The sequence below is a fragment of the Amblyomma maculatum genome, chromosome 6 (genome assembly GCF_055883805.1).
Source record: "Amblyomma maculatum isolate TAMU_Amacu chromosome 6, ASM5588380v1, whole genome shotgun sequence".
In the NCBI taxonomy this organism is placed as follows: Eukaryota; Metazoa; Arthropoda; class Arachnida; order Ixodida; family Ixodidae; genus Amblyomma; species Amblyomma maculatum.
Window position 1 is genome coordinate 156,900,062 of NC_139349.1, and position 25,021 is coordinate 156,925,082.

General features: G+C 44.7%; 1 protein-coding gene across 2 annotated transcripts in view; it reads left to right on the forward strand.

Annotated features, from left to right (window-relative positions):
* LOC146187130 (uncharacterized) overlaps nucleotides 1-25,021 on the forward strand; it is an 80,318-nt gene that overhangs the window by 9,010 nt on the left and 46,287 nt on the right. The window contains exons 2-5 of one of the 2 annotated variants that reach the window (XM_084607582.1): nucleotides 5,151-5,370; nucleotides 19,484-19,739; nucleotides 23,051-23,186; nucleotides 23,620-23,787. In XM_084607582.1, coding sequence (XP_084463708.1) covers nucleotides 5,154-5,370; nucleotides 19,484-19,739; nucleotides 23,051-23,186; nucleotides 23,620-23,787 — 777 coding nt within the window. In that variant the 5' untranslated portion in view covers nucleotides 5,151-5,153. Of the gene's footprint in view, nucleotides 1-5,150; nucleotides 5,371-19,483; nucleotides 19,740-23,050; nucleotides 23,187-23,619; nucleotides 23,788-25,021 lie in introns of those variants that run through there. The other variant, XM_084607583.1, reaches the window with a different exon arrangement.

The window sequence follows — 25,021 nt, forward strand, 5'->3', positions numbered from 1 at the left end:
AAGGAGTCTGGTGGCTACTTCAGTGGCACCTTTTCTTGACTCGCACACATTATCGACCAGCCCAAATATTTTGTCTACCTGACGATCATAAATTACTTTCTGTTGGATCGACAGTGCTTACCGGGGAGCATTCTTTCGCTTGTCGAAGTCATAGACAAGGAACCCCGTTTCCAACTTTTCGGATGTATGTATTTGCGCTGCTTCGCTCGGATAAACAAGTTCGCAGTACCTGCTTTTGACGCACGTCTGTTTACGCAGTGAAGTTCAAGCAGGAACACTCAGAACACGTAAAATAAAAGCACACACAGCCGCAGATTTCCAGCCTCCCGCGGCGCCGCACCCCGGGTGCTGGATGGATGGATGGATGGATGGAATATAGGAGCGTCCCCTTTGAAACGGGGTGGTAGCAGTAGCTATCATGCTCATTTTTCTCCCTATATCTTAATTATTGATTTAGAATGGTTAACTAAACCATCATTCTGTTTATTAAATTTTGTTCCTAGATTACTAACATTGTCACTTCTCTGCTTTTAAGCTACCAATCTTCCAGTCGTTTTTTGCTAGTTTCCACCGCCGGTTTATTCACCCGGCCACTGTTATCTCTAAACCACAGAGCTTCAGGAACAGTGATTGCGCCTGCACCAACTTCCGGATGGATACCATTACATTCGAGTATAATATGGGCAATTGTTTTACTGGAGTTTCCACATACAGCACATGCGTCATCTCCATTGTTAAATTTCTTTTTGTAGCTGCAGGTTCTAAAGCACCCTGATCTAGCTTCAAAAAGTAGGGCACTGCCTCTTGAGTTATCAAAGAAATCTTCCTTCCTGGTCTGCATTTTCCACTTTCGGTATAATTCCACAATCTGTTTCTTTTCCATCGAATTTATCCAATTTTTACCTTCTGTGTTTTTCACCTGTTGCTTAATGCTCTTTATTTCTCCGTCCTTGTTACTAGCATACTTACTAGTTAGTTTCCTAGTTCTTTTCCTCCATTGTGAGTCAACGCTTTTTAGGTACAGATATTTAAATACTTTAACTGCCCATCTGCTACTGTCCAATTTCCTCAGGCGTTCCTTATATAATATTTAACTCTGAGCTTCCCGTACTTCGAAAGATGCCCAGCCCATATCTCCCTGTACCGCCTTATTTGTAGTTTTGCCGTGGGCACCTAGTGCTAATCGTCCAACGGATCTCTGATTTGTTTCTAATGTCGACTGTACCTCTGATTTTAGGCACAAAATCGCATTTCCGAAAGTAAGTCCGGGCACTATAATTCCTTTCCAAATGCCCCTCAAAACCTCATACCTATTGTATCCCCACAATGCCTTATGCTTCATTATCCCGGCATTCCTTCGCCCTTTGGCCTTAAGTGATTGCTCATGCTTCCCAATGTATGCCAATCCCTCGTTTACCCATACCCCCAGATATTTATATTCTGCTACTCTAGGTATTTCATGGCCTTGTATTTTAAGACCCTGATCAGTTGAGCCGTTGAAAATCATCAGACCCGACTTAACTGCGCTGAAACTGAAGCCTAGAGCGTTCCCTTCGTCTCCGCAATACTTAACTAGAGTTTGCAATTCTTCCAGACTCTCAGCTAGCAGCACAATATCGTCTGCATACACCAAACCGGGGAGACGCTGCTCTACTGCCTTTCCACCTAATCTATGCCAGGTTAAAACCTAGGTTACTGTTTTGTATCCTCCGTTCCAGGTTTATCATATAAAGCATGAACAGAACCGGTGATAGAGGACAGCCTTGTCTTAATCCTTTGCATACTTTGACATCCTCCGTACTTCTTATCCCTTCCCACGTAATTTCTACTTTGTTATCCCGGTATATTTCCTGTAGGAACTCTATTATCTCATAACCGATGCCTTCTTCTTTTAATATGTTCCACAGGAGTTCCCTGCTTACGTTGTCGTACGCCCCATTTATGTCCAGGAAGGCCAAATACAAAGGTCTATTTTCCACTCTAGATATTTCGATGCATTGGGTAAGCACGAACAGGCTATCATCTAAGCGCCTACCATTTCTAAAGCCGTTCTGAAGTTCTCCGAGTATCTTGTTACTTTCAACCCATGTTTGCACCTTTAATTTCACCGCCTGCATGGCTAACCTGTACATAACAGATGTTATGGTGATCGGCCTGTAGGATTTTATGTGCATCCTGTCTCCTTTCCCTTTATAAATCAAATTCATTTTACTCTGCCGCCAGCTGTCCGGAATTTTCTTATTCGTCATGACTGTTTCCAGAGCTTTTAACAACGTTTCCTTACTTTTTGGACCGCGAGTTCATTAATCAGCTTGATCGGAATTCCATCTATTTCTGTAGATGTGTTTCTGGCAATATTTTTTTCTGCCTTTTTCCAGTTTAGATTGGTCAGTTCTAAGCTGCTTTGTATTCTACCTTGTGTTGCTTTCTGATTTACGGAGATTACCCTATCGTCGCTCTTAAGTGACTCGGCTATAACTGATGTAATGTAGTTCACTGCGTTGTCTCCCTTTAAACAATTTACCTCGTTTCACCGATGCCATGCGCCCCTACGAGCTTTCACCGATGCCATGCGCCCCTAGCGGCCGAAAGGGCAACCAGGCGCATCACACCCTCTGCTTTGTCCACGCCGCGACTCGGCAGGCCGCACCCAAGGGAGATCGAGCGGCCGTAACTCACCTATGAGGCTGAAACGTGGAGGCTAACCAAGAGAGTTCTACTTAAGTTGAGGACAACCCAGAGGGCTATGGGACGAAAAATGGTAAGGGCAACATTAAGAGATAGGAAGCGTGCACAGTGGGTCAGAGAAATAACTCAAGGTACCGACATTCTAGTGGAAATTAAGAAGAAATGGACATGGACAGGACACGTAGTGCGAAGAGAGGATAACCGATGGTCGCTTAGGGTAACAAACTGGATTCCAAGGGAAGGAAAGCGTAGCAGGGGGGCGGCAGAAAGTTAGGTGGGCGGATGAGATTAAGAAGTTTGCAGGGGTCAAGTGGATGCAGCTAGCACAGAACCGGGTTAAGTGGAGAAATATGGGAGAGGCCTTCGCCCTGCAGTGGGTATAGTCAGGCTGATGATAATGATGATGATGAAAAGTTACTCGTCTGTTCTGACTATTCTGCTGTAAATAAGCGAAGGCATGTCCATATTTTCTGGGACGCATTCTCTTCCCTCGTTGAGGTGCAAATGGATCCAAATCTGCTGGATGATCTGGACCACAGCAGACGAACATTCGAGCGACAAGACTATATTTAATTTCCGACAGGTAGACACAGGTAAGAGCCCTGGCAGAAGTACCTTCTAGGCTTTCAACTTTGGTTAAAATAGTGATCAAAATTCGAAGGACACTAAACCTCCAGCTCTAACAATAGTCCACAACAAATATAAAGCTAAGACCGTATTAGGCTATGTCGGTACCTGAAGTTTCCGCAAAGTGTGTCTTCGGATGCGATGTCATCAGTTAATGACGTCATCAGCCATAAGTCAAGATCAGTTGTTTGTTAAGTAATTACACTAATTAAAGAACGTTAATAGATGAAAATACATTATTATAATTAGGTGTAATAATTTGGTGGATATTGAACTTATCAGTGTTATTGAACAATTTGCATCAATGCGTTAATTAGTTACTGTAATTACCTAGGGTTACCAGTATTGGAATGGGACGATCAAATCTTGGCGCGTACTGATAGCAATATTAGGGGTAATGAATTAGTGACAAGCAATTGTTGATAAGAAATTAGTGATCAGGATGCTTTCGCATGTCTTTGACGCAGTTTGCTAAGGAACCCTGTATGCTAATTGCGATCATACTGTAATGCATGAGATGCATAGAGGTTGTCCTTTGAGTATTCGAGTCAAATTTGTAAGCTTTGCATTTTGCGTGTAATTTACAATAGTTTTTTAAAAACTGCTCATTGCGACCATTCGCGACCGATTGTGAGACATCCAGTGCGCAACACGCGCAACGTCGATTTGACGTCGTATGGGCTTGCCGGGCGCGCTCGCTGATTGGACGCTGTCATGTTACGCGGGCGCGACGGAGCGTGCTCTGGGGGCCCACGGGCCTGCGTGCCCCGATTTTCTTTGTTTAAATAAATGTTTTTAGAACTAGTGGCGCCGTCGCGACTTGTTTACTTCTTGTTTCTTGCTCGCCGACGTGGGCTGAGTTGAGGGGAGAGAGGATGAGCATCATTTTCTATCGCCAATTTCTTCATAAAAAAGTAGCTCGAGAAATGTTTCCTTTGCAGTGACAATTACTGGGATACCTATTACTCGCCGTTTTCTAGTTTTTCGTACTTTGCTTTTCACGCGCACTTTCAGTGATCTCAAAGTTTTCAATAGGTCCCGTCTGCCGCTAATCTTACGCATACTCATTCGCTTGCATGCATTTTGCCACTCGCCTAATTAACAAGCATTCAATTCCTCTCTCAAATATTTCAAGCAGCATACTCATTAGAGTACAGTCGTAGCTACCACATTGTGTACAGAAGCAGTCTACGCCGTTATAATGTTCCTCTTTAGGAAAGCCGTACCAACGTGCCTGCCGTGCCTAATTGTTGCGTGTCTGGCTCGCGATCTATATTGGTCCCGGCTTTGATAGCCATCTTATAATCGCATATCACAGGAGCTTCCTTCGTTGGCTCCTGCCACCTGATGGCATATGGTCTCGCGAGTTCATACAGAGCGCTTACCAATGAGTGCCTGACCATTTCACGTGTAATCCACCGCCTGATATGCTCGTTATTTCACGCACACAATGATTTCAACGCCGCTGCAGTTTCGCGCTGAAAGGAAGCCTTTGCTTTGTCAGTTAGTGAGCTGCAATCTGAGGCCTGGTATGAAACCCGGTGTCAGTAGGAATTACATCATGTTTTGATGGCTTCACTGCGCTTCCAGTTGCCCAGAGAGTTTACATGCATACATACGGTTCAACTGTAACCCTTAATTCGAACTTCCAGGTTGCCGATGAACATGAGGCTGTAAGCGGAGGAGGAAAACGTTTTTTCGATAAAGGAATTATAAGTGTGGGGCGTCTTAAGCTATTCTAAAGGAACAAGAGGTCTTGAACTCTGTTTTGCGCCCTACGACTCTTGTCCATATTTCCTACTTATTTTTTTTTTTTTTTTTTGCTTCATATGCAGAAAATGACAACGTCGCAGAAGGAGAACCGGCACACCGGGGTCATCTCTGCCCGAGGCATACAGACGCTCCAGCGCATGTGCACTTTCACTGTCGCTACCCGAAATGACATCATTGAAAACTTCAACGAGTTGTGCCATACTCTGAGTAAGGGTCCGTTGAAGATTTCTGAAACAACGTCATCATCATCCCGTCGTCCCAGGGGCCGCCGAGACAAAATCGGTGAGTGTTTTCCCAAAGGACAAAGCGGCTACCTGAATGCTTTAGCGTGGGCACAAGTACCGGTCCAAACGATTGATATTCTTGTAAGCTGCTTATGAAGGCGAGTGCGATCGACTATTGAAAGGAAAATTGGCTCTTCAACATGACACAAGGAACTGCAACGTTAACCGAGGATAGAGTTTCGTAATTCAAAATTGCGCTTCCGATTCGCATACATTATAGTCTCTACCGCTGAAAGTTTGTCTGGCCTTTACCTCTTCGATCCTTACTAATGTGGACAAAATCAAGACATTTGCGTGCGAGTTTCATTCTGTTGGTATTTTCTTGACTGTGGTGTCTGCGTAGCCATTCTACGGCTATCCACCATCCTTTAACGAAGTGAAAAATTATGGAGAGTCAAGATAGATCAAGTTGCTATAAGCACAGGTGAGGTGACTGGCTAACTTTCACTTCACATGTGAATTCCTCTGTGGAGATGTCGACGATTGCTGTACATAGGGGAACGAAAAGTGGTGTAGGTCAGTATTCAGAGGAGTGCTGAACTGGCGAAACGGTTCTTTATGAACTGTCAGCGGAGGAACATTATAGCCAAATGAGGAAAACTCGCTCTCTCGTGCACCAGTCGCGGAAAATAATGAGATGCCACAGTGCCTTTAGGGTTGTAAAAGAGACGCGCAAAAAGATGTGCGAAGATGGTAGTGATGGTAAAGCTGTTTCGCTAAGCGCTGTTGCGATTCAGGTGTCCACAGCAGCAAGCGTGACAGATACTGAGCCTTTCCCTTCCTGCGAACCAATTATTATTATTATTATTATTATTATTATTATTATTATTATTATTATTATTATTATTATTATTATTATTATTATTATTATTATTATTATTATTATTATTATTATTATTATTAAGCGCTGTTGCAAAACAAGAACTCTTTGACCAGTCACGTCTGGATATCAGAAGCGAAAAGGTTCGGCGATGCCATAGCTTAGCTTGTGGTTCCTTGGCGTATTTGGCCCACTACACACACTTTCAAATTTATTGTCTTGGAAGCGAGGCTGAAACTCACGAGTAGCATAAATAAGCTCACTCACCCGAATGTCAAGGCCCACTTTTCGTAAACGGTTAACCTCATCGTCACATCCAGTGTTCGTCTCAGTAGTAAAACGCGCCCGTCTTGTTGCGTCACTAATACGTCTCTTTTCCAACCGCTCGGCACGCTGTTCCTCACTTTCCTCGGCCCGCCGCCTCCTCTTGTTTTCATTCCGCCGTGCAGCAGTTGCTTTGGCCTGAGCAGCAGCACCCGACGCTTCGTCTCCTGTCATTCTTTTTCTCTTTCCCGGCACACGGTGTCACGGTGCCACGCCAACGGCTTGAAAACTTAGCGCAGTACATTCTTCTTCTTCTTCTTCTCCTGCGACGTTACGTGGTTTGCGCATGCGCAGTTGTGGCTTTTTCTAACGACAGAGCACACACGAAACTTGGAGTTGATTAGCCTAGTGAAGCTTTTCGCTTCAAAACTTCGAGCGGTGATCATATAGACCCCAATGCGTCAGAGTGGGCGCGCCTCGCAGCTTTTAGAGCAGCCCCCCAGTATTGAAGATAGAATGCTCTGAAAAGCAAAAATGGTATAGCACTCATGAGTTTGATGAGGTTTCCCCTAAGCCATTGTGTGTTGTGTAACAATGAGAACATTGTCGTGTGTACCGCATGTAGCATTGAAGGGTCAGCACGTTCGTTTAGTCTGCTTAAGGTTTAGTTTCCAACTAATGTAGTTTTGCCCAAAGTCCTACACTTATCTCATCGCAATTAGTTTATCACCAGGGCCCGCTTGCACAAAACAATCTTAAGACTGTCTTAGCTAAGTCCAGACTTAACTGGAGTCTAAAGAATAGGCCACTAGCATGGCTGCTTAAGAGTGGAGTCAAGACTGGGCTTCAGTCCTGACTTGAATAAGTCGCTTGTATGATTACGACTCTAGCGCCGTCTTGGTTAAGACACAAGGACGCCAGGTACATAAGTAGAGAAATTAGGGAAATACAAGGATGCGCTGGCACTGTCCCTGCTGTAAGATGTACACATTCCGTCAATTTTGCGTTGTGTAAAATCCGTGTCATTGCTTTTTGCGGCTTAAGATTGAGTTACGAGGAAAAATGCCCCAAGTGGTTGCTGAGGCCGTTCTGGGAAGCCACTCTGGGGAACATGAACCCGAAGCGTTCGACGTTCGGAACACGAGCCGTCTTAAATAAGCTTGGCCTTTCTAAAGACGCCATTTAAGTCTGGACTTAGCTCGGACTTTATCGTGCAAGCCGGCCCAGGGCACTTTAATACCGCGCACGCAACTCTCTTCCATGGGCGCCGTCGGTCGTCGTCGATACCATTGGCGTCACAATCGCTGCATTTCTTGCTTTGCTACGCCACCCAATAAATCACGGTGGAAGGCGGCTTCCCTTATTCTCAGGTAACAATAAAAAGAAAGGATTTTAAAAGATGTTTATTCTTATAGGCTGTGAAGCGTTTAAAACTTTTTCATACTACGCAGCGCCGAATGATTCTTTTGTTCCCGCCGTCCGTGTCAATGCAGGTTAAAACGCAAGTGGTCGAAATTTCCTGATCTCTCCACTACGACGTCTCCCATAGCCTCAATCGCGTTCACACGTTAAACCCCTTAAATCAAACCAACAAATCAATTATCAGAGGGCAATTAAGCTCTGCCGTTAAGGGTACGAAACGATAGCCTCTCGCGTATACACGAATTGTTTTAGTTTTTATTTTTCTTTACTTATATTTGTTTGACGTAATTGTCATTTAATTTTCTAATTATTTTTATTTTATACACAGATACTTAGCATCAGCAAGCACTGGCTATCCATTCTTAGCAGTGAGACTTTTTAGGGCAGTTTCATTTTTTCTATAATTGAATGAAATATTTGATCAGTTACAAATTTTTATATTTGCGTTGCTTTTTTAATCAACTTTTCATTCCGAGCATTTTGACACCTCCGAACCCCCTTTCAATTTAATTCCTTTAATTCACCAAATGAATACATTGATTTTATAAACTCGTTATCGCCTGTTACACCTGCATCAATTATAAATCACTAGAACAACAGATTAAAAGGATACGATAACGTTGCCCTGGCCCCATTATTTCTGACGCGCGGTGGGCACTATACTAACACTAATACGCCAGCGGTTTTTCGACCGGCCGAGCTGTATAAGTTATCGCTTAAAATGACTAATAAAAATTAAAGTGGTTCAACGCTGCTGAACTGGATGTGGAGCGAAAGCTTTCGGTGCGGGTAACTCGCTCTTGTCGTTCGTCTCTACCAGGGTGGCAGCTACCGAGTTGTTATCCCACCAGCGGTTTTCTTCTCCTTCTCTCCTTTCTTGTTCTTCTCTTCTTCTTCTTCTTTTTCTCCCTCTTCTCGCTTTTCTTCTCCCTCTTCGTCTTCTTCTTCTAGGCAAAATGTCATTCGTGGTGTCGGCGCCACGGCGGAGGTGCAACCATTGGCTGGCGTAGTGTTGCTTTTGCAACAAAAAGCATGATATGTACGCAATTTGATTGCTTACTTTCGAAATGCACATGGCGTCAAGTCGTGTATCGTAGTTGTCGACAGTATGCTTCAGACAGCGCACGCTGTCAACGAACTTGTCAGCCTTATTCAAGTTCGGTTGACGGAAAATAAAAGCCAATCAAGCAGATTTTTCTGCAGCCGCGCCTCTGGCGGAGCACTGCGACGCACCGTATATACAGCGCGAGAAATCTGCACGTGCACGGAAGGGAGTGGTAATGCGGCAGTAAAATAGCATAGATTTTATTTTATCAGCACTTCAGAAGGGCGCCCTTACTACCCGTCCTTATCGGACAGCTGAGATTTCTCGGAACCTGGCGGCATCGAAGGCTTGTCTGCTTGTTGTTGTTTTTTTATCTTCGAGGTCCTGGATGAGAGCAAACCCTCCCATGACTTCTTGCCATCTTCTAACGTTGTGGATTGGGCACATTAACCACATCATGTGGACTAGGGTAGCCCATTCTCCATGGGCCCTATATTTACAGTAATTTAAACCAGGCAGGTACCTACTCATAGTGTAGAATTCGACAAAAAAGGCACCAGCCACTTGATTGACTGGGATTCCGCACGGATACTTGAAAGAGAGATACTGTTATCTACTCGCCTACTTAAGGAAACATTACACATCCAAATGACAAGCGAAACGATAAACAAGGCGGGGGGGAATCTACCAGAGATGTGTACGTGCACTCTTTACGCAACGCTTTCGCTTCACAATCAACGGCCCATCTCGGTCTATCTTCATTGTGAACAAGGACCCGTAGCGGTGGCGAAACGTCAATACCTTTTGTACAGGGTTTTGAATATTTGGGGGCTGGGATTTAAAAAAATCCTATGCAAAATCTACTACCCCCTTTGAGCTGAAATAACGTTCACAAAATAGCAAAATATAGTCTACGTTATCTGATAAGTGATTCAACATCGGCACTTGCCTAGATTTTTCGAAATCGAGGAAAAACTGCTCTCGGCAGCGTACACAATTTTCGCAGAAGAGAGTCGAAAAGCTATTTTGACATGGTGCGTCATCTGTCGGGAAGCGAGGCAAGCACGCCAACGGCCGGGATGGAGCTTGCCTCACTGCTCGACAGACGACGTACCATGTCAAAGCAGCGTTTCGACTCTTTTCTGCGAAAATTGTGCACGCCGCCGAGAGCAGGTTTTCTTCGATTTCGAAAAATCTAGGCAAGTGCCGATGTTGAATCACTTATCAGATAACGTAGACGATATTATGCTACTTTGTGAACGTTATTTCAGCACGAATGGGGAAGTAGATTTTGCATAGGAATTTTTTAAATCCCAGCCCCCTAATATTCAAGATCCTGTATGTAATTGTTTTCCTCTGTGACCTCGACCAGTGCTGTTTTCTTTAATATGCCGAATTGCCCTCGCCGGGCAGGTTTCCGTCGAATCCTCAACTATGTAGGCCTTCGCGAGAAACATGGGCCACCATCTATTACCAATACGCCGCTGTTGCGTTGGACCGCGTCTACTACGTGCAAAAAATGGATGCTCTCTTGAATGATGCGACATGCGCAAAGCTGTCCCGAGACCCTACGAAGAAAATTGAAGCCGAGTTGCAGTGACATCTGACAGATATTTTCAAGTTTCTTCCCTCCGAACAAGGGTTAACTCTACAATCGCATGCTCTGCCACAATGGCTCCCCAACAGCCATATACGGGGTACCAAAGCTGCACACAAAAGATATGCCACTTCCCCGACTGTGGACTTAACCCGGTCTTCATTGCACAATTTGTCGGGCTACCTTCTCCGGCTCTTTTGGCTGGAAGAACCAGCACGCACGTGAAACACTTGACACAGTTTGTGGAAGAACTAAAGACGGTAACATTTGACGACGACCACACCGTGGTGTCTTTGGTCATGAAATTTATGTTTACATGCGTGCCGCTGTACTTCGCAGTCGAATGTTGAAGAACAGCAATGAACAACTACTGTCCATGCTAGAACGTACACCTACTGAAACAGGCGATCTGTGCCAGCTTCTCAAATTCTGACCATCGAACACGTACTTTACGTTCAGTAAGACATTCTGCAGGCAGGACTTCAGGACAGCAATAGGTGCTTTCGTCTCCATAGTGTGTGCCAACCTGGCTCTAGAAATGATCGAAAACCTTGATTTCATGTCATTCGACTCCACCAAGGCTGTTTCTTCGGTACTTTGACGCACGTTTCTGCCTCATCCGTCGAGATGACGCCGAAAGGTTCCAGCGGCACGTGAACTGGCTTCAATAAAGCGTACATTTCAGTATGAAAGAAGTCAACGGGCGCGTCCTCTTCCTTACGTCCTTGTCGAAAGCACAAAAAACGTTTTCGCGACGAGTGTATAAAGGAAGCCCACCAACACTGGCAAACACCTGAATTTTAATTCAGCACACACATTAGGACGTAGACGGATTGGAAAGCGCCACGGCGCTTTTCAATCCGGCCTTCCTTGCACAAGCCCGGGGAAAACAGGTCGCGAATTGAGCCGCACAAGGAAGGACCTTATAGAAGACAGATACCCTTCTCAAGTGCTCCGTTCGCAAGAACTACGCGCGCTGCAGCCCCTTCAAATAGAGAAAGAAGAGAAAACAAAAATCATGCTGTCATTTCTTATGCCCAGGGTGTCAGCGAAACCCTATGCAGGATATTCGTTGGCTACGACGTCCAAGTGTCCTGCGTGCTATCCAGCAAGCTCCGAAACCATCTGGTGCGGGGGAAGGACCCGTTGGAGGAGACAAGCTACCCTTGCATCGTCTACAAATTTCCTTGCAATGATTTCAGCGCTTTCTATATAGGCGAGACTGGCGATTTTAAAGACTCTTGAAAGAACTACAGCGTGACATTAAAAACAAGTGACTTCTAACGCTCTAGCAGAGCACAATCAAGACAAGGGCCACCTGGTTGACTGGGATTCCGCACGGATACTTGAAAGAGGAAAACTTATCTACCTGCCTACTCAAGTAGTCATTAATCATCCAAATGACAAGCGAAGCGATAAACAGGATACGGGGAAATCTACCCAAGATGTACACATGCTCTGTACGCAAAATTTCGCTTCATAACCATATCCCATCTCGTTCCATCTTCTTTGTGAACAAGGCACCCGTAGCGGTGCCGAAACGTCAATGTATGTTTTGTATGTTTTCCTTTCCCTCTGTGACCTTGGCGAGTACTGTTTTCTTCAATATGCTAAGGAACCTACTCAACTTGTCTGGGTTCGAAAAAGTTCCCACCTGCAACTGCCTCCATGCTGCTTTCTCCTCCTTGTTGCACTGCTTATGGGGTTCTAAATGTTCTCTTCTACTACACATGTAGTACTGCGTGATATCGCGGAAAGAGTATAGCTGCTCATTTCCTGAAATGCGTCCATCCTCGAAGGGAGTCGTGGAGATCGGTCGGAAGTCAGCCCTCGGACGAGCTCGTGAGCTCTAACATTACCCTGACGGATATGGTTGCGTAGGCGTCCAAAGCAAGAGGATTGAACTCAATTTTACCATTCGGCAGTATGCGTGTGGTGCCGCTGTTGATACTCTGCTTAAGTAAAAATTGCGTATCGCTTCCGTAGAGTCACTAATGAGAATTTTTATGCCCTTTTGGTGAGCGTGAGAGTGCTGTCCACCTCTTCTACCGTCATGACCGTAGATCTTATGAATGTGCTGCTACTTACAACCGGGCACCTTTCTTTGCGACCACCGCCACCTTCACTGTTCGTCCATTGTGCTCCGCAGCATCAGTATATACGACGTCCTGGCACCCGGTGTATTTGCGATGCAACATTTCCGCCCTGTCTCTCCTAAGTGCCTCATGAAAAAAGGGGCGAATATTCCATGGTACAGGTGGGATTTTTATTTTCTGCCTCACTTAGTAGGAATTTCTACATCAAGTTTTTTTGTCTGTGTGGGAGAGCATCCCAACTGCCTGAGGATGTATGGAGAATGCGAGGCTGGCGCGGCCACCAAATTGCTAGTTTCTATTTTTCTGTCACAGATGGCGTTTCCCGTCTGATTCAGTCGAACCTGGGATTTGGTTTAAAGTACACCACCAACGGGATCGACAAAAAGCGCCGACTCGCGGCTTTGGTATCTGCGGACGACCTGGTATTGATAGCCGAAAACACCCAAAGCCTGCATAGTTTGCTAGATATCTGCCACACGGAGATATCGTACTGGGCTTCGTTCCTATAACCGAAACTCAGTGGTTGAACCAAAGATGACTTGTCTGTCGCTCTGCGGGCAACCTTTGAGCGTAGGCATGAAGTTCAAATTCCTGGGACTCATGGTCTGTGATCAAATTGAGCTACAGCATAAGCACGCTGTAAGTGCATGCCAGACGTCAGTTCATGCGCCGTGCATACTTCACCACCGATGTTTATTATAGGGCTATAACCGATTCGTGATGGTCCGAGACCGCTGGAAGCTTGTCTATCTCCCTATCCTCCCCTTCGCGAACGCGTTTTTCTGCCTCCCATCAGAGTCAAGAGGATGGTTGAAGCGGCGCTAGGGGAAAGGTGGCCGCACAGCACCTAAGTGCCAAGGGGTAATAGCCAAATAAGCGATTCAGGTCCACCTCAGCTGGTCATCCTTCGATGCGCGAGAGGCTTCAAGAAGACTCCCTACCGGGGCCTCCTCCAGTTGACGGGCGGGCTCGAAGAGTGCTTGAGCACTTGGCAACTACCTGCATCTGCACAAATTGGGTCAGCTAGGCACCTGTACTCAATCCAGAAGAAGCTCGACCCTTTCCAAAGGTCAATTCAGGAGGCGTACTTCCCTCGTCGAGGGAAGTACGCAAACGTGTGTTTGATAGCGAGGAAGCGGCGTAGCGAAAAGCTCGTACGGCCAAGGCATCAGTGTTATTGCACCGCATGTATAAGACAGAAATTGGAGGTGTCCACCTGTATGACAAGAGCATACGAAGAGAAATGATGTTACAGGCCCGCGCAGGTGCATTGTGCACATTGGAATACCGCCGACACTTCGACTAAGCCACCTAGAGTTACTGTATAGTAACTCTAAAGCCACCGAAACCAAAACGGCCTCTTCAGGGCCTGCGGCGAAACTCAGACGCAGGAACACTTTATACTGTACTGCGCGAAGTTGGTTTCGCAGCCGAGGAAGGGTGCCACCCTTCTTGATGCGCTGGGCTTAACGGAAATAGGACGAGAGCGTGAGACGGACGTTGCAATAACCAAGGCACGTCTGCAACACTGGTGGGTTCTGGCCAAGCGCGGGTCCATCAAAGCTCAGTGACTATAGTGTCTCCGCGAGTGTATGCAGTTCGTTTTTTGTTATGTAATTTTTTTGCAGGACAGAGCAACGTGACCACCCGTTCAAAAAGGTTGCTAACCCGAACATCATCCTCATCAGCAGCAGCGGCACCGCGCGGGTGTTTGGAAGCCTATACTGCGCATTTTCTTTAATATTACTTTATTATTTTATGACTATGATCAGGTTCCCATCAACCAATTTACATTTTTCTATTTAAAGTGGTATCGTCGGCGAACAAAATGTGATGTTAGAATATTCGATAATGTTACTTAAGAAACTTGTGATTAGGATGAATTAGTCGGTGAATTGAAGGTTTGGATTAGCATAATACGTCGATTACCCATAAAATTGCGGAATATATAGGAGTAATCGGTTTTCATTGCGGTAGAAATGAATTGGTCTGAACAATTCAAGTTAATCCAATAATGTACAAGGTCCAAAAGGAACTTTCAATAAAGCGATAATTTTTGCATGCTCAGATGTTAATGCATTTTGTTCTAACAAATGCTTTTGTGTTTACCTGTTATTTATAACGCATCGGTATGCTGTCCTATCTGCACATAGGTTTGCAAACAGCGCCACCTTTTTATTTAGTAGGCAACCGGCCAATCTGTCTCGAATAGCAACGTGAACCAGCGCTGCGTACGGATTCTGGTGCTTCGGTCGGATTTACGTACCTTCTTACAATTTCTAGTAAGTCATGTCATGGGCAGCATCATGAAAGCTTACCCACAGTCACTTACAGTTCTACACATTGCAATTGGTTCTGCCTGAAATATCAGCTTTTCAGGCGTTAGGACATTCTACCAGACCTGGAATAACAGCTTATGGTGCTCACTTGAGAGAGCACACGGCTACGATGTAAGTGAATCTAACTAAACATGGTCCTCTGCTAACCGCACCTAGAAACAGGCAAATTTAATTATAGAAACTCTGGAAAATATGTGGCGGTGGCCAAGAAACAGCATGAGAACCATGTCAAGTAGAACCACGTCTTAGCGCATTATAACCTTAGTTGCTTATGCGCCATAAAACCCAACCCAACCCGACACAACACAAGTAGAGCCGAAAACACACAATTTCGGCGATTGAGTGGTCAGGGTGCTTGATTGTGGTTCTCAACCAACGAAGATTCGATCCCAGCATTGAGGATGGGTTTCGATGGAGGCGAGCTTTCAGGCGCTTCCGTATTGTGCGAAGTCAGTGCTTATCAAATGGCCAAGATGTTGAAATTACCACTAACCCATCATTGCGACGTCACTGACTGCCTTAATTGCTGCTAGACAATTATCCCGATCGTACCAAACTTGACCAAAGAAGAAGCATCAAAATTGACTCTGCTTGAACCGAATAAAGGGTGACTGCATTAAATTTTAAACTACCTCCTTTTGTACCACAGTAAAAACGGATGTTTCAAGTTCTCTAAAGTAGCATCGTTTCTTGAACAAACGCAGTTTAAAGCACATTTTCGTTTTATTTTCGCCTTAAGAGTTGACCTGGCGGCGGAGCCTAAAACTACAGCGTGAAATTTGTGATGTCTCGTGTATTCTTGTCTTTGCATGAAGCCGTCGTAGCCCAGCCGCCAGCCTGCAGCATGTGCAGAAACAGCAGCAGCCCTAACCAGAAACTCGGCCGTACAGATCTAGAAAGTGCTAGAAGCTTTATAGTCGTGGGTAATAGGGTTCTGAAGTATATGAAAAAGTAGATGACATTTAAACAGAACTGAGTACATAGAAGGAAGAAGGTAATATGAATACCGCTAATTCCGGTTTTAAGGGCAACTTGGCCACAGCAGGTCAGTGCTATGGAGAAGACATCCGAAGCGCAGCCTAATTGACTTCCAACTTAGCACGTGAAGGAACAGGCTACCGATATTCCGCCGTGCTTTCTGGCCAGCGAATCTGGTCTGTTTGCGTCGGCCTCGTATCAAGACCAAATAGCTGCGGAACTGTCCTTATTTATTCGTTTTCAATGTAATATTGGCATAAGAGAAAGAGCTGTTACTCAGGTTAAGAATAGTAGTCATCATCACCATCATCATCCTCAGCCTGACTATACTCACTGCAGATCGAAGGCCTCTCCCATATTCCTCAAATTAACCCGGTCCTGTGCGAGCTGCATCCACTTGACCCCTGCGAACTTCTTAACCTCATCCGCCCACCTAATTTTCTGCCGCCCCCTGCAAGGCTTTCCTTCCCTTGGAATCCAGTTTGTTGCCCTAAGCGACAATCGGTTATCCTTTCTTCGTGCTACATGTCCTGCCCATGCCCGTTTCTTCTTGATTTCCATTAAATGTCAGTGACGAGTTATTTCTCTGACCCACTCTGCACGTTTCCTATCTCTTAACGTTATCCCTACCATTTTTCGTTCCATAACCCTCTGCGTTGTCCTCAACTTATGTAGAACCCTCTATGTTAGCTTCCACGTTTCAGCCCCATAGGTAAGTAGAGGTAAGATGAAACTGTTGTATACTTTCCTCTTGAGCGATACCGGTAAGCTGCTAGTCATAATCTGGGAGTGCTTGCCAAATGCGCTTCATCCCAGTCTTATTCTCCTTGTTATTTCTCTTTCATGGTCCGGATCTGCGGTTACTACCTGTCCTAAATAGATATATTCGCCTACTACTTCCAGTGCTTCGCTACCTAACGTAAACTGCTGTTCCTTCCCTAGGCTATTGAACATTATCCTAAAATAGTAGTGCTACTGTATAAAGACTTCCGCTCTGTAACACGTGTTGAACACATATGCATAATTCCTTAGAACATAAGATAATAAAGATGATGGAACGCTTCGCACATCGGCATTTGCAATGTCAAGTAACACTTTTCGAGTATTCTCATTGGTTTTACTTTTTTTACTCATGCACCTAACCTATGACGGAGACACTTTCTATGCAACTTGGTTTTCGTTGGTTCGTTTTCCGGGTTGAACGTTCCAAAACGACTGAGGCTATGAGAGACGCCGTAGTGGAGGGCTCCGGAAGGAATGGCCCCCTCCAGTTTTTTAAAGTGCACTGACATCGCTCATTGCACGGGCGCCTTGGTTTAGGAAAACGGCCGCCGAGTTGAGGATACGAATCCGCATACTTAATCGAGCTCCCTAACAACTGTGCCCCCGGTGGGGTTTTCTATGCAATTTGGCAAGCAAAAAACTACTAACACTCACCCTTCTTAACTATAATGTGGCATAAAGTGTATGTATATATGTATATATATATATATATATATATATATATATATATATATATATATATATATATATATATATATATAATGTGGCATAAAGTGTATGTATATATGTATATATATATATATATATATATATATATATATACATATATATATATATATATATATATATATATATATATATATATATATATATATATATATGTAGCTATCACGTAAGAATTTGCACGTCAGCATGCGCAGTGAACTTTAGCGGCAACTGAGCAGAGAGCTTCTTCGCTGTGCCTAGATGATTAACATGGATGTACTTAACAATGATGCCAATTTTTAATAGGCGGCTCTATCATACTGTCAAAGAACTGTGTACGAAAAGCGGTAAGAGTCACGCACGTCAGCCAGACGGTTAGTAACAATGCTCCAGTAAAAGGATTCGTACCACACATGAGGCAGGTGAGCCTCTCGCCCTATTACATTTTGCAGTGTTACCAAAAAGGAAGACTGCCTTATTTCATCTCAAAAGTGATGACTGGAACAAACCCAGACGGGTGGTAATTTCTTCCTCAATGATTCATGCAGAGGGAGCAGCTTAACGCTGTTGCAACTTACGGCCCTGTTTCCACCTTAGTGGCCTCTCATGCATTTGGCGAAAATAAGTGGTTTAGGAAGTTTTGAGGGGCACTTGCCTGCACTGCAATGAGTAAATAGTTTTGTTCTGAAGTCGCTTCCGAATACATATGTATCCGAGTAACTCTTATTCAAATGTACAAATCGTGGGGCAGAGCAATGTTTTGGTCCGTTGTATTTAGTTTTTCATGACTGTAACACATGTCTGGCATCGCTATTGCGTGAAATTAGTCCTACATTACACTTTGGCCATAGCGGACGAGAACAGGTAAGAGTTTTGTAAACGTTCCTACTTTATACTCCAAATTCGGTGGAGAGAGAGAGAACACTTTAATATAGAGATTATGGATGATCGGGTGAGACGCAGCTTCCCCTTTCACCATCTATCTCCCCCTTAGACGTCGTCAAACAGGGAAGCTGCGGATAAGTCCTTGAAATTTGGACGACCCGACTACTTTACGATTTCAACCAAGGCAACATTCAGAGCTGTAACAAATTAACGGTGAAATATATTCGAGTTGTTAGATCTGGTGACCCAAGTACCCGTTTACACGCCGTGGAACAAATCAGCCGTTTTGGCTTTCCATATATTAATTTGACACTCCGCGGACTGTGCGTTAAGTGGCAATGCGATAACTTCCTTCTCAGCTAATATTTTTCATGTCGGCAGTCTAAACAAGACACAGCCGTTCACAAAATCTTGAAAATATATAAGGGAGGAAGTTTCTTCTAATATTCGATTATAAGTTCTGTGTCGCGTTACTACAGCCGAAATTGCTACAAATAATGACTAAAGGTTTAGCATGGTTCGGGCAAATCCGAAATGGCTGCACTAGCACTTGTTTTATGGTTCCACGCTCTACTTCGCTGTCAAGTGGACGTCAGACAAAGATCCGTGGTATACGTGCTTATGACCATAAGTGACAGAATACTATAAAAATAAACATATAAACTATAAACATTTGGGATCGCCCAGCGCAGCGTAAGAGGTCGATGCGATGGCGCTACGTTCTGGATTAATTCCACACGAAAGGAGGTTGATGAAGACCGTGACTTACAGCAAATGTCGAAGGAGTGGGATTTTCAGCTGCGGCCATGGCGTTGGCGTCTAATGCAGGGGTCAACAAAGCCTAATAGTTGGCGCCATTGGGCATTTGATAGCCACTCGTGGCAAGGCAGTGTTTCATTTTAGGTTCTTTTCGCCTCAGCTACTCCTTGCTAGCTAGCATTTGCAATGACTGGGAAGGAAAAAAAAATTCCTGAATCCGGTAAGTGCGAGCTCGAAAAAGCGATTAAGCATCACATGCGGGTCTACACTACCCACTGAGTTCTCAAAAGACCATTACATTATGATGAATTTGTGTGATTATAAACATGGGGTGTAGTTGAATTGCATGTTTCTTTGGTAATAGAAACTCACAAAAAGAAGCCAATTCATTTCCGCTTCTCTCCTAATGCCGACGCAGTGCTAAAGGATAGCTGCGGGTACCGCGAGCCCTACGACCGGCCCTGCACGTGGGTGCGAAAAGAGAAGCAATGCTGGCTCATCTCCGAGCTCGATCCGTGGAACCGTGTTTTGTCTCGCAACTGCGTGGAGCTCCGTGAGCACTCGTGGGGTGAGCTCACGTTGCGGGGATTCAACTGGCCTGACAACAACATCCCGGATGTCCGCGATGCCCTTCAGATCTCCCTACTTCTGCATTTACTTCTGCGGCAGCACAGGCGAGTGGAATGCGACCCACATGAATGACGTTGATAGGACAAAAATAAGAAAATATAGATTTTCATTTTAACGAAAGCAACTGTATGCAAATCCTTAAATTTTTATTTGCACCTAAAACTTTTGTACCAAAAGACTATTTGCAAGAGCCCTTTTTTTATCGAATTGTGTATGAGCAGTTTTTGGGAACGTCATCTTAGTTCAGCGTTACTGAGAAGGCAGTCTATTAGTAAATGACAGTACGGTATTCTTGTGGTGTCGGTTTCTTTATTCCTTAAAAAATCATTTCCACACATTACATGAGTGGCTAGGAGACGATGGCGAAAATATACATGATTTACAGCGCTTGATCATGATTAACATTTGTTAAAATGTTCACAATACGGATTTCAATAGTCGATGGTTCTCTGGTCGCTACTTCAGTCGGGAGGTTGTTGCAGCTGACTAAATTATCTAGATGAAAGACACGGGCACTGTTAGGTAAATTATAATACGGCTGATGGCAAAAATGAGAATAATAGTAAAGCAAATTAAGAAAACTCCCATGAATGTTTGCGAACATCAAGGACACCACAGCCGGGTTACGGTGACACGAAGGTGTCGAGGGCACTTTGAAGGGAGAAATTATGCGTAGGTATTGACCGTTATGACCCGTTAGCGGTGGATATTTATGGCCATTGCTAACTCTTTATAGAGGGACTTCAGCCTTGAGTAAACTGGCCTTACAATTCTGGACGACACCGAGGGCATTTTGAATAGGGAGATTCCAGGAGGCGAGACAGATGGGCAGCGGTGGCGGGAAAGGGTACGCAGGAGACTGGATGGCTGTGTTGCATTGTGTCAGGCAATGTTGTATATTTGTGATAATATGCAACGGTACGAGGGAACATTTTCAGGCGTGCAAAGTATTCGAAGCGAAACAGCAGCAGAAGAAGCGATGGGCGCCGCCTTCACGCGCCACGCGTTGGAATAAGATGCGGGAGGCGCCGAGGCCGAGCGCTACTGAGCACGTTCAAGGTCATATAAAACGGATGGCGGCCAAGTTATGAAAGGGCGCAGTAAAGCTGCCGCTTTGAAAAAATAACTAACGCTAGACTTTGACTTCTGCAAGTCGCCCCATTATATAAACAATAATATGACCTCCAATGAATGCGCTTAGATAATTATTACATATGCGACTAGATTAGGATATTAAATCTTTAAGGCTTGAAGGATCTAAATACTGCTAATGGCTATGAGCCACGAGTTTTTGTTTTCCATCTTAATCAGAGCGCTGGGGTACAACATGCCAGGTGCAAACACCACCCTCAGACCTTACTCACAAACCAAACTGGCCGAAACCGTGCACTGCCTCAGATTATAAACCCAGAGTACTTGCAGAAAATCACCTACGTTCCATATGTAACAAAACATTGCAACAAACCACGAAAGTTTTTTTTACTGATAGAACACCACACCCACAAGGCCCACGAAACCACACAATCACCATTTTAGACGCTAGCATTACCCGATCAGTAGCAACGCTCCAAACAATGAACATTCCGAGGTAAAATGTCATACCTTTGTTCATGGGACATATCTGCGCATTCAAAATTTATTCAGAAATAAATGTTCATGTTATAAACATGCAGAAGCTTAAAAATAGATGTCCTGATGTTTGCCTCAGTAATGGGATATTCATTACACTGCTTTTACTCCCAAACTGAGGGAAGATTTTTTTCATAAACGGACCGTTCTACATTATCAGCCCGCTTAATATCCACGCCAACAGCACCCCAGCAACCTGTTGCTATAATATGGGGCTCTGGCCATGACCTATGACCTAAACCTTATAAATGAGTAGGATCATGCGTTTTAAAGCGAGCATAACGGCCGGGCGCCACTGGATGATTGATTCAACCCAAAGCCGTTTACAAACATACAAATCGGTAATTTCAACTACCGAACCATAATGCAGCACCATCGGTGGAATCGCGTCGTATTCTCTGCTCCCTGCTTCATACTATACTACTTACAAAGCACATTCTTTAGACAACTGCAACAGTTCTCATTCCCTTCTCCGCAGTTTCCTATTTTTTTCCACACCCACCCTGTTTTTTTCATATTGTACAGCCTGCTGAGTCTTGCCGTTGAGCACGAGCTACGCAAATAAATATATGGGGACTAACGTGAAGCTGAAGCAGCAGCTCGAATTACTAACGGAAATGAAGTCATTGCCAAAGATTTTAGCTACCTGATTAAATCGCGACATTAAAAAGGAGGTAAGTATGCTAATCGATATTGAAGGATGCCTGAGAGGTGGCAAGAAACAGCGGAGACATGAAGAGCTTTTTTCTCGCTTTCCGTCTATCGCGACAATATGACGTGAATAACTGGTGGTGAAGACCGTTTTCTAAATATTTTTGAGAAGGCACATTGGTGTTACTTGGCGCAAAAAAAAAAGGTTTTCCATTGTTCTTTTGCACAGTCCAAGAAACCTTCCTGCACTCAATATATGTGATGTCTGCAGTAATGTTCCTAATATGCACAGCAAACATAAATGATAACGCTTATTCGCTGGTTTATTTATTGGAGATATGAAGCGTTAAACAACTTTTCGCAAGTGCACTAGAACGAAGACGGCGCGAAAAAAACAGCATCTTTGGTGTTGTTTGACGTGCATGCCATTCATGCGCCTGCGCTGCACCAGCCGTTTTGACTGCGTGGCATGTGCCACAGCTGCCCTTGAACCCACCGGCCTCACACGCAGATCCGTTGATCTTCACAAAAAAAAGAAGAAAACGAAGACGTTTTCTCGGAGTTCCAGAGGACAAGCCGATAAAGACTTTTACCACACATATTTGTACACCAAGTTACATCCTTGGAATTTTTAACGAAGGGCATAATCGGGCTTATGACGTTGATTGAAGGAGCCATAAATAGAGAAAACGCAAAAGACGATTGCATGAAGTCAAACATGTTGTTATTAATGGGCGTTAATGCCTATGCAAAAAACTACAGAAAATGTTCTGATGTTACGACAGGATTTCTGTGCGGTTTTTGACGGGAAACCTGTTGTGACAACAGAATATTTTGTAGTAACATAAGAAATTTCTGTAGTTACAACAGAAAAGTGCTACAGAACTACAGACAACAGATATATACTACAGAAAAACTACAGAACTACAAAAAAAAATCTGATGGTTGCGACAGAACTACAGGATATTTTGTCGTATTTTTGACACAGTTCTGTAGTTTTTTTCGACTGGGAACAAGCAAAATGAACAGCATACCTTTTAGGGTGTAATATATATATTTTTTTGCAATGGCGCAGGTGTGTGACTCGCGTTCTGATGGATCAAACTGTCACCTTCCTCGAGATGGAAGTCTTCTGGCAGGGCCTGCAGATTGGAGGCGCCGGGGTGCGCTACCTAAAGTTCTCTGGCTCTCTCAGCGACCAGTACCCCGCGGTGAGCTGCACCACATGCTCTCTCAATAATCAGCGTGACAGTATACCTCGTGGGAAGAAGGCATGCTTTAACGTGAGAAGTTGAGCGAGTTCATCGGTAATCAAGCTAAAACAAACGCTAAAGAAGAAACACGGAAGAGAAGACAGCACAACACAAGCGCTCACTCGCAACTGAATGGTTTATGATGCGGCTTCAAGTTTTGTTTGTTTTCTCTCCTCTCTTGTTTTCTTTAACCTGTTCTTTTTTTCCTGAATAAACCACTCAGTTACGAGTGAGCTCTTGTGTTGTGCTGCTTTCTCTTCCGTGTTTGTTCTTTCGCGCTCATTTTAGCATGCGTTAACACTCTATGCTCAAATTCTATTCCTCGCATCTATGGTGGCCAAATATCTCAAGACGTTTTTCCTTCCTTCCTGCGCATGCCTGGTTCCAACAGCGGCGGTACTTCGACATGCGACTGTGGTCGAACGCGGCAGTCCGCCTTCCGGTCCTCCACACACTGGAGGTATGGCGAGTTGACTTCGACGATGAAGTTGCGCGCAGGTTAGGCAGCTACCTGAAGCGAACCACCACTCTCAAGTGCATCGCCTTTCACGATTTGGAGGTAAAGCGGCCTACTCGTGACCGTTTCTGTTATATGTGTGAAAATGCTCGCAGCGTAAAAACTAAGTCAAAAAACCATCATGTTCGTTTCGCTGGCTTCTGGTTTGTATTTACAACTATGACAGTGAACTGTCTTGCTCTGCGTCGAAATCTTGGAGGCCTTAATGACTTACTCGACCGCTGCCAATTCGCAGTGTTTCACAACGGCACAGAGCGGCCGCCATCACGAATGCTTGTAAAGTTATATCAGAATTAATGTTGGCATATTTTCTCTAGCCAAGCAAGACTGCTCGTTCTGAGTGCTCGTCCATGGACGTGGCAGCGCTGTTTGAATGTGGGGTATGTAGAGAAAATCATCTTGATTGCCTTAATCATTATTGGTTAGGCATGGAGGATCAGAGTGACGCTCAGCAGTAGGTGACGTTTCGGGCCCACGAGACCAATACTGTTTGGGTCGGTTTATCCCGTCTCCGAAGGAGTGTAGTTCAGCTCTTCTCCTAGGAGCTCGCAGTAGTGTGTGCAGGTGTCCTGTACTATCACAGGGGAAGTGCGCTTGACTGACTATTTCGTCCTCTGGACAATTTCAACAGGTGAGGTCGTATTCCCTGTAGGTGATTAATTAGAATCCCGAATGTATTATAATTGACAATGTGTGGTGTCGGCGGACCATAGTGACATTCTTTCGTGTAAGAACTTTTCGGCGCAATGGATAAATGTATCTCATCTTTTTGTAGGCGCTCTATAGACGGGACCGTGGGTGCCGCCTTATTTAACGACATGATCCCGCAGCCATTGCGCGCCTCCAGTTCCGATGGATACACCAGTGCTCTGGGCCGTGCGGTGAGGCGCTCTACAAGCCTTTGTGGGCTGCGCAAAGGCTTTCCGGAGAGACACCTTTGTGGCACTAAATGCTTTCTTTACATTCCACTCCCCTGCTCACTACCTGGTTTCACCCCCCAGTGGTGATGCAGCGGCTAGGAAGCTTGATTGCTATGGCCAAGGAAGCGGGCAGCCACGGCCGCTTTTTGATGGCAGCGAAAAGCATGGCGCCCGTGTTCTCTACGATGCAAGTACAAAATACAAATACAAAATGCTGTATTTTGAAGTATCACTGGTGTACCTTACTCAACCGTCGTTAAATGAGGAACAATGTTTTAACGAACTGTAAAATTGAAATTTTGTTGCCGAATAACGTTACGAACATGCAAAAGGTGACATGCTTTCTCCGAATCAGG